Here is a 10612-nt window from a genome sequence, read left to right on the forward strand (position 1 = left end):
ATCAATTTACATTTGGAATTTTTTACAAGAAATAATGAAAATAAAAAGTTTTCAAATTGTGTTATATCTCGGATATTTTGGATGATTGACTGACTTTTAAGAAGGATTTAGTAAGTAAGTAAGTAAAGTCTTTATTTACTGAGGCTACACATTTGGTTTCCCAATCTTCCATGTGGGCCTCAAAACATAAATATACATAAAATATACATAATTTACATAATGGTTATACAGCAAAATTTTCAAATAACATACATGAAGACACAAAATGCATAATATATAAATAAAAACACAACCAAAACAATGTACATTCAAACAAAATACATATTCAAAACACAATGCATGTACATATATTACTTAATACTTAATCTATGCAAGACCAAGGTACTTATGTGAAATTCCAACTGATATAGGAAGCTTGGAATTTTCCAATAGTTTCAGATTTACGAATAGAATGAGGGATATTGTTCCATAGTTTAGGGCCTGAATATGTCAGAGATTTTCTAAAAATTTCTTTTTTAGGTTGTGGCACAAATAAATCTGAGTTTTTTGCTGACCTAAGGTTATGCTCATGTCTTTGATGAATAAATTGAAATTTGTTTTTCATGTACTGTGGAAATGAGGCATTGTTTAAAGATTTATACATAATGACAGCTTTTTTGTATCTTATTCTTTCATCAAATTTTATCCAATTTAATTCATTAAATAACTCAGCAGATGGAGCATCGTAGCTTTTGTCAAGAATGATTCTTGCAGCTCTTTTCTGAAATTTTATGATATCCAAAATCTGTTCATTGTTACAATTACCCCAGACTGTACAACAATAATCTAAATGTGGTAAGATATAAGCATTAAAGAACAGTTTTCTTGCATTTACATCAAGGTATTGTTTAATTCGGAGAAGAAGGTACAACTGTGTATTGCATTTCTTTAATGTCTTGTCTACTTGGGTTTTCCACTTAAGATTATTGTCAACATGAATACCTAGTAACTTTTCTGTCTCAGAAAATTCAATTTCATGTCCTTGCAGATGTAATGGTTGTAATTGTTGTTTATTTCTATTGGATGACAGGTTCATTGCTTTTGTTTTCTGGGCATTTAGCATCATTGCATTTTGTTTGCACCAAATATTAATATTGTCAAGGTCAGTTTGAAGTTTATTATGTAAATCTTGTGTAGAGAGACCTAAAGCTGTGAGAGTAGTGTCATCAGCAAAAAGATCTGCCTCTGAGGTTTTCAAATGGAGTGGTAGATCATTTATGTATATGATGAAAAGCAGAGGTCCAAGGACAGATCCTTGAGGTACCCCTGATATGACTGTTGCTGATTTTGATAGGTTGCCAGATACAGTGACCTTCTGTGTTCTATTTTCAAGATATGATGTAAACCAGGTAATTGCACCAGAAGAAATATGATAGTAATAAAGTTTTTGGATGAGTAACTTATGATTTACAAGGTCAAATGCCTTTGACAAGTCAAGAAAGATTGTGCCAATTAGCTTTCCATCATTTATTGCCTTAATCCAGTTGTCAACAATATTTGTCAATGCAGTTTCGCATGAATGTTTTGTTCTAAATCCTGATTGGGTGTTGAAAATGAAATTATACAATTCTAGGAATTGTTTTAAATGATCAGACACATGTTTTTCAAATATTTTAGAAAGTATTGGAAGAACAGATATAGGTCTATAATTATTCTTATCTGATTTGTGTCCTTTTTAGCTCGACTATACGAAGTATATGGAGAGCTGTCCTACTCGCCCCGGCGTCCGCGTCCGCGTCCAGATTTTAGATTAAAGTTTTGGTGCAGTAAAATATTTTTCACTATAACTTTGTCATTTCTTAAGGTATCAACTTCAAACTTCAAATATATCTTCCTTATCATCAACCACATCATATGTGACAAGGTTCATAACTCTAGCACCAATATTTTCAGATTTATCTCCCCTTGAACTTAGAATTTTCCTTAAAAAATACTATTTTTTACTGTTACTTCCTTATTTCTTAAGGGATCAACCTCATACTTCAAATATATGTACCTTATCATCATCCCCATCTTATGTGACAAGGTTCATAACTCTAGCACCAATAGTTTCAGATTTATCTCCCCTTGAACTTAGAATTTTCCTCAAAAAGTACTATTTCTTACTGTTTCTTCTTTATTTCTTAAGGGATCAACCTCATACTTCAAATGTATTTACGTTATCATCATCCCCATCTTATGTGACAAGGTTCATAACTCTAGCACCAATATTTTCAGATTTATCTCCCTTTGAACTTAGAATTTTCCATAAAAAATATTTTTTTTACTGTTATTTATTTATTTCTAAAGGGATCAACTTCATACTTCAAATATGTTTACGTTATCATCATCCACATCTTATGTGACAAGGTTCATAACTCTAGCACCAATATTACAATAATTATCTCCCCATAAACTTAGATTTTTTTACTAGAAAAATGTTATTTTTTATTATAACTTTTTTATTTTTAAAGGTATCTACCTCAAATTTCAAATACTTATTCCTTATCAACAATTACATTTTATGTGACATTGTTCATAATTCTTGATGCAATATTTACAGATTTATCTCTCTTTAAACTTAGGATTTTCTTTAAGAAATATAATAGCTTCTTTTCTTTTTAAGGTATCTGCTTCAAACTTCAAATATATGTTTCTTATCATTACACAAATGTTGTGTGACAAGGTCCATAACTCTAGCATGACTATTTCTAGCATTGTTCCCCTTGATCTTGGAATTTATGTTAACAAATATTATTTTTTTACTATAACTTAATACATAATTATACATAATTGATTTTCCTTTCATAGTTTTGTCCTCCTTACTGCGTCCAGTATTTCATTAGTCGAGCTTCGCTGTCTCCTGTGACAGCTCTTGTTTGAAGAATGGTGTGACCTTAGACTGTTTTAATTTTTCAGGAAATTTTCCTGTTGTGATACTCATATTGATAATAGTAGAAATCGGTCTACATATAACAGGGGATGCAGTTTTTAGAAATTTAGCACTAATGCCATCAAGTCCAGTAGCCTTTGTAACATCAAGAGAATCTAATGCTTGTTTGACTTGGCTTGGATCTATAGGTGGAATATCAAATTTTGGTGTATTTTGGTCAATTTTGCTGTTTAACATTTCTTTGAGTATGTATTCATTTGCACTTGTTAGTTTTGTAATATTTTCAGCGTTTTTGAATAAATTTGAAAAAAATGTATTAAATATTTCTGCTGTCTGGTAAGGGTCATAGACTGGATTTCCACTGTCGTCATTAATGTAATTAGTTTGGTGGTTTTCAGCTTTTCCACTCAAGTCTTTTAGATTTTTCCATAGCTTTTTAGGATTTTTGCTGTTTGAAGATATCTCTTGATTAAAGAATTCTTTTTTTGATCTGTGAGAAAGCACCTTGACTTGCGATCTCCAGTATTTAAATTCCTCAATGTTATTTCTCTTTTTTGCAAAATCTCGTTCTTTTATTGCATTAGCTATTTCATCTGTGAACCATTCATTTTGGTTTTTGCGTTTTACCCTTTTTTGTTTATATGGAGCATGTAAATCTAAAACTTTTAGAAATAAATCGTAGAAAGTGTCAAGGGCATCATCAGGTTCTGTAAACACATCAATTAATGACCATGGTTGATTTGATAAGTCAACTAAAAAGTTTTCTGCATTGAATTTTTTTAAATACCTGTAGTTTATAGTTATATGTAATGGGCCTTTTTTGATTTTTGCATTAGTTTTCCTTGTAAAACAAATAGGGTAGTGGTCACTAATAGACATTACTGGAACAACTGTGTAGCTTATATTCTGTGGATGATTGGTGTATATGTGGTCTATAATGGAAGACGTTGTTTGTGTGACTCTAGTGGGTTGTGTTATAAGTTGTTGTAAGTTGAAAGTATTGATTATTTTTTTCCATTTAGAATTAAGTGGGCTTAAATTTATAAAATTGTAGTTTAAGTCTCCTAATAGAATAATTTCTTTATTTTCAACATAAAGTGTATCTAAAATATTTTCAATCTGGTCATTCCAAGAAGCTAGCGATGATGGAGGCCTATAAATGTATCCTACAATAAAGGGTTTCTGTTTGTCAAGTTTCATTTCTACCCATATAGCCTCAATATCACTAGAATCAAGATCAGCTCTTAGTTCACATGGTAGGTTTGACTTTACATATAAAACTATTCCACCCCCGTTAGACTCTCTATCACGTCTGAAAAGTTGATAATTATTTAAATGGATTTCATTGTTTGAAAATTTGTCACTAAGGAAAGTTTCTTGCAGTCCTAGTATGTCAATATTTGGAAATTTATTAATTAAGAATTGAATTTCACTAAACTTTGGATAAAGATAATGTATGTTCAGATGCATAAAGTTAATGCCATTTCTGTCAAATTTTACGTCTTTAAGCATCATATCAGCTTGTGGTGAATCGGTATTGACATCTGATTGGTTGGGGTTTGGATCTGTGTAATTATCACTATTTTTTTCAGTACTGTTCCTTTTCATATTGATATTATCTACATTATATACACTGTATTGAATATTATTTGATACAATTTCATGTGTAATATTATCACTTTCTTTGAAATATTTGACAGTGTCAGCTACCACTTTGGATGCATCCAGGGATTCCATGGCCAATATCTTGGTGTTGCTGGAAAGCCCCTGTTTCGTGTATTGTAATTCCGGTATGGATCCAGTTTTTGGTGATGTTGAGCCTTCTGAAAATTTACGGGTTTTTGTGGAGAGTTCTGTTGCAATCCAAGGGATGTGCGTATAGCTTTGTTAAGTTGTTTCCCTAATACAATTGATCCTTCAATGTTAAGATGGACTTCATCATAGAAGAGAGTTTGGTTCACTTTTCCATCCTTTATCATTATACTGTCATTGTCAATAAATATGAACCCTTTTTCTGTACACATGTTTTTCAGAAGGTTATTGGTGACAGATATGTTTTCAGTAGACAAAAGGTCTCTTTTCTTTGGTAGAACTGACGAAATCATTACTTTTGCCTTTGAGTTGATTCCTTGAAGTGCATGAGTAAGATTAAGAAACTCCTCACAGATATCAGTTGGTTTGTCTGCATTTGATATATTGTTTATACCAGCATGTATGATGACTATATCTGCATTCTTAATTGTTTTGGGTTGCATTTTTGGGTCAGTTATAGCTGCCTGCATGCTTTTAACAGTTGCCCCACGGTGGGATTTGATATCTACTATTGTTGAATTTGTGCTCATTTTGTCTTTACGCAATCCTTTAGTCACAGAGTCACCAAGGATCAATACTTGTTTCAAACCTTGCTGGATTTTTAATTGCCTATTGGTAAAGAAAACGGACAATAGACAAGAAATTAAACATTCCCCATTAAAATCATATCTTAACTGACGCTCCAATACCTTTCACGTCAAGAGCTTGGAAATCGAAAATTAGTAGGCTTGGAATAAGAATTCGTTAAATGAGCAATATAACAATTATTGTTCTGTTCGTAAAATTATATAAAATGCGTAATGTGCGAAGGAAATACGTTGCATCATTCTCCGTGATAAGAGGCTACATTTTGCTTAATCGTTTTTGTTGGTTTCTTTTCTTTTTCTTTTTTTTTGATAATTTTCCACAAAACCCTGTGGTCATACGAGCTTCTTTCACTACACGCTGTCTAATATTAATTTGTTACACGATTAATATTGGACTTACACATTAATATTGGACACCTACCTGTACTGTATTAAAAATACAGTACGGTCAGAACAAAGGAATGACGTAATAGTAGTAATTTAAGTAAGATTACATACTAATCTAAAGCTTTGCCCTCTTAAATCCAGTTCTTCCCAATTAGACCACTGGCACCTCTCAGCAAACCAGGAAATGACCATTGAAAATAGTTTTGGAGTTAAAACTTTAAAAAATCTTCAAGAAATTCAAAGTTAAGAAAATGCTAACTTTTATTATATGTTATTGAAATTAAGATTCTCATTCTTGGCTTTATTATTATTTTGAAAAAATCTTTATTGATAAAAAAATTCTTGAAAAGTCTCAGAAAAAGCATACACCCATGTCAACAGGTTTATACATATTTTAACTATGTAATATCACTATTTCTTCTCTGCCTAATGTATGTATCATGTTCTGAAAGTAATTTGATTTAATCTTGATATAAGAAATATTGTAAAGCTATTTATATAAATTTTACTTTCCTGAATACAAAGTGCAGTTTTTTATGACCTTATTATAAAACAAAATTTTTGTTAGGAATAAAGTATATAATATGTGTACTTTATATTGTTATAGAGATACAGACTTGGCAATTGGAGGTAAAAGGAATAAGCTCTATAATCTACCTGTTAATGATGAAGATCTAGATAGACAAGATATACCTAATAAGCTAAAATCAATCATGAAGAGTCGGTCTGACGTCCAAAATAGTGAACAAACAAGGAAGAAGAAAAATAAAAAAAAGAAATTCAAAAAAGCAGCAGGTACACTTAAGTTTGATGATTTGATTATATGTTTGTCTACTGCATATAATAGCTTTGAACTCTAATAGACATAATATGTAAATGCAACCATAAGTTAAGGGAGCAAAATCAGGCTGCTTTTCCATTAAACCTGACCAGAATCTTTGCTGCTCCTATATTAAGTTTGTTATTAAAATTTACTAATCTAATACTAAACACATTCAAACTTTAAAGGACGAGAAGTTTATTCCAAATATACAAATAGGGGTATACATTTTATAGCCTTTCATCTTTGCATTAGTCGTTCTTAATGGATGTATCACCACAGATCATTGTTGTGTCATTGGTCTGCTAGAAAAATTTACGTGTACCGGATATTTGTTTTGCCTGCTGGCATCAAGTGATCTAACCAGACCCTAAAACTTTGGACTGTTCCAAAATTAAAAGCAGTGCAAATTACATTACATAAATTCAGCAGTTTTAGTAAATGTTTCTGTAGGTCTTTGTTTTTTTGTAGTCTTACATTTTTTCAGAGAATACATTCAAAATGGAAAGAGGTGTAACAAAGCCTATGGCACCAATACCAAGGTTTGTTCAAGGTAAACGTGAAAAAGATAGGGATTTCATACGACGTGTAGAACTAGAAACACATAGAGTGATTATGAAACAACAGATGGAAGAAAAATATCAGGTATGCTTTGTTTGTTTTTCTCTTTTAAGCAAACCTTAGTTAATAATACTCAGTTGTTATATAAGTTACTCTAAAATAATGAATAATCAGGTCACACAAGCTAAAAAGTGATTCTAAAAATTAAGTCTCTAAAAACTAAGAAATTACAAGGTTTGGAGCATATTTCTCTTAGTTATTTTAAAAAAAAATACAAAATGTAGATGCATTTCAGGCTCTTCCAATATATTTTTAGCATTGATAAACATGCTTTCCTTAGATAAGTAAAGAAATAAGAGACGGACATATATGATAAAAAGTACATGTTCTTGACATTGATCATATGCCACTGAGTGCTGCTTAATTTATCCTTAGGCCCTACTCTTAGTGATATCATATAGGCCTTTTTGTAAATGATAGCGAACAGTTGTGAATTTTTTATTTTACATTTGTACCTCTGTTATTGCAGTAGAATTTCAAGCTGAGTGAATTGATTTTAAGTTATATCATATGATAATATTTGTGATGTTTTTAAGATGGAGATTCCAGATAACAATAGTAATACAGCAGAAACTCAGGTCAGAAAGAAATCAAGTGAAAGAAAAAGAGAGTAAGTTACTTGCTGTTTGTAGACTTATTGTTTTTAAAAAGTGAGGGAAATAAGTCAGAGCGTCTTTTTTCCTTTTTAACTGTTTTTAAAATTTTCATGGATATTTCATCAGATATTGCTTTATACACTTTAAATGATTTAATATTGATTTTAAGAAAACAGTAACTAACAGGATGGTATTTGATGTGTGATTTCTTTACAGAACTGGTGTAGTCGAATTAATGGTTTTGTACCAGTTTAGATTTAAACCTTTGAATGCTAGGAACAGTCTTTGAATGCTGGGGACAATATTAGTGTATTTATTGTATGCAATCTGTCCAGACTTAACACTTTTAGTTGCTTAATTTTACAGGAAAGACAAAGAAAGGAAAAAGAAAAAGGTGCAGATGGTAAAGGAAAAGAAACAAGAAAAATTCATGGACTTTTCTGCTTTCAAAGGTATATTAAATTCAGGAGAAAGGTTGCCACAAGGCAATAACCTAACTGATGACTAATGTTTGAAATAATCAGATATATAAAGTATTGTGTGTGAATTAACATTGTTAAAATAATACTAGATTTGTCAAAATATAGGACAGAAATATCACATGTACCTGTTTTATAAAGTTACCTTGAATATTCTATAACATATGTTAAACTTAAAACATGACTGTTTCAACCACAGTTAATTATAGCTTATATAAAGAATTCTACTCTAGTCGGCATTGGAGTATACATTGACATAATACTTGGATATAGTTTTATGTGCAACTTTATTTTCCCTGCGCCATAAAAGGAGGCCTCTGAACAAGACCTTTAACTTGGGCATGGAAGTTTACTGAATGATTATCCTTTGTGAAATTAGAATTTTCCTGGTTAAGGTTTTGCAATACTATCTTTTACATCTTTTTCATTTCAAATTCTTCATGCACATCTTCAGGGTCATAATTATATGTCACTGACCATGGCCCTAACAAACTTAACTTACAAAGTTTTCAACTCTTGTTTATATTCATTAATTGATTACTTTATTACAATTTAGACTATTTTGTTTAAAACATTTTGTTGATGATTTTTTTGTACTTTATATATATTGTGTATTACAATAGATGAGGTTGCATTTGGTGAGGTTGCCATGGCTCCACCATCTCTAACAGCTAAACCAAGAAAAGCAGATGTTGACAATGACAAACCACGGGTAAGTAAAATGAAGGGAAAATCTGTATTCCAAAGAAAATTTTCATTCAATTTCACACAATTCTTCGTAAGAATTAGTATGGTGACTTAGTGGTAAAGTTTTTAAAAGCTATGAGAAAAATTTCAGGGCAAATAAACATGGTTGTCTGTCCTTCTTGATATCTTTGTCATGAGTCAGAATAACATGTGGATGCCATTTGTTCTGATGCATTTGCATTATTGTGTTACAAATTTAAAAAATAAAAAAAGATTTCTAAAAGTTCTGAAGTCCCAAAGCCACTTGTGGATTGTTCCAATACCATTATACAAATTTATGGATGTAAAGGTTAAAATATGACTTTTTCCTCTTTCTTGAAAATAAAAAAAATTTGATCTTGTTGACATAATCAGGTATGATGATTACTTTGTTTACAGTAAACGTATCATAATATTTTTTTAGGTTTATTACTTTTTGAAAGCATATTTTTGTTTCACAGCCTGGAAAACGTTCACTTCTTCTTAAAGACATGATGGAGAAAGGTGATGACAATTCTAAAGAGAAGTCGGACAGTGTAATTAAGATCCGACCTAAATCTCGGGCACAGAGGCAAGCTGGGCAGACATTGAAAAGAAAATATCTATCACCATGTCAGAAACAAATTACAGACTTTGAAAGACAAAAAGCTATTGATTTGTACAGAAAAATGAAAGATAAGAAAATAAAGCAGCCTAGGTGATACTGTGCAATAACTTGTTTTCAACTAAATCCATGAATTTGAAATTTTGAAAATGATTGTGAAACAAATTTGAAAAATAAATTCTATTATACATGTAGATTTAGATATAATGCTGAACTTGCTAAAAATAGGAAAACTTCTGGTATGGATAATTAACTTACTCTTTTAAATGCCCATATCATTCATAGAACCTGTACACAATCAACAAAAGATATTTAATTAACAAATGCCAAGTATCAATTAGTGAATCTGCAAAAATGGTATTTTGATTCACCTGTGTTCTTGTCCCAGTCATGCTGAATATTTTTCTCAAGCATTTGACGTTTGCAACCATTTGGGATTGCGGTTTCTAAGTTAAGTGTTTTAAATGGCCTCATTTAACAGAAATTAACATGAACTTTTACATGCATTCTCTCCAAAAGAAACGAGATTTTGCAATGATCCATTGAGAGTGAAATTTTTGTTAAAAGCGGTTTGGAAGCCTGAAATCTACTATTTGTCGGATACTTGAATACAAGATACTCCTGACATTGAATGTCTACCTAAGAACTTGAGAATAAATTATTATTCAAGCAGTTTAAATGTGTTAAGAAAGATATGTGTGCATTTGAATTACCTGTTGATTTAATTAATGAACTTGTAATTTTGGGCATTGGTGTTTGTTTAAATATTTAAATTATATTATATATACATTATCGAAAGGTTGAAAGAACACAGCTGCTGAGAGAATTTTTATTTTTGAGGCATTCATTGTTAACCATGTACAAACTTGGGTATACAGCATACTAGGATTCATTAAATAAGCCAGTAGCATTGTCATAGACAACAAAGACAGTCTAGTATGGACATTAAAAATAACATTATGCTAGTCTGAATTACACTTTAGAGCTGCAAACTGTCAAAACAATTTCTTTTTTTTTAGTATCATAAATTTTTAAATATCTTAATTTTTGTGCCCCCACTTTAGTGGCG

General features: G+C 30.9%; 1 protein-coding gene across 1 annotated transcript; it reads left to right on the top strand.

Annotated features, from left to right (window-relative positions):
• The first annotated feature begins 6308 nt into the window (after window positions 1–6308).
• Window positions 6309–9733, top strand: LOC132732274 (coiled-coil domain-containing protein 137-like). The gene is made up of 6 exons (XM_060718667.1): window positions 6309–6492; window positions 7005–7162; window positions 7675–7748; window positions 8101–8186; window positions 8837–8925; window positions 9401–9733. The coding sequence occupies exons 1-6, from the start codon at window positions 6411–6413 to the stop codon at window positions 9638–9640; spliced, it is 729 nt and encodes a 242-aa protein (XP_060574650.1). The 5' UTR covers window positions 6309–6410; the 3' UTR covers window positions 9641–9733.
• Window positions 9734–10612: the final 879 nt, after the last annotated feature.

This window comes from Ruditapes philippinarum, unplaced genomic scaffold, assembly GCF_026571515.1.
Source record: "Ruditapes philippinarum isolate M1 unplaced genomic scaffold, ASM2657151v2 ctg12436_1_1_1_1, whole genome shotgun sequence".
In the NCBI taxonomy this organism is placed as follows: domain Eukaryota; kingdom Metazoa; phylum Mollusca; class Bivalvia; order Venerida; family Veneridae; genus Ruditapes; species Ruditapes philippinarum.

Coding starts and splice junctions, on each gene's coding strand:
- LOC132732274 (XM_060718667.1), top strand. CDS start 6,411: ATGAAGAGTCGGTCTGACGTCCAAAATAGTGAACAAACAAGGAAGAAG. Junction 6,493..7,004: donor GAAATTCAAAAAAGCAGCAG/GTACACTTAAGT, acceptor ACATTTTTTCAG/AGAATACATTCAAAATGGAA. Junction 8,926..9,400: donor TTGACAATGACAAACCACGG/GTAAGTAAAATG, acceptor TTTGTTTCACAG/CCTGGAAAACGTTCACTTCT.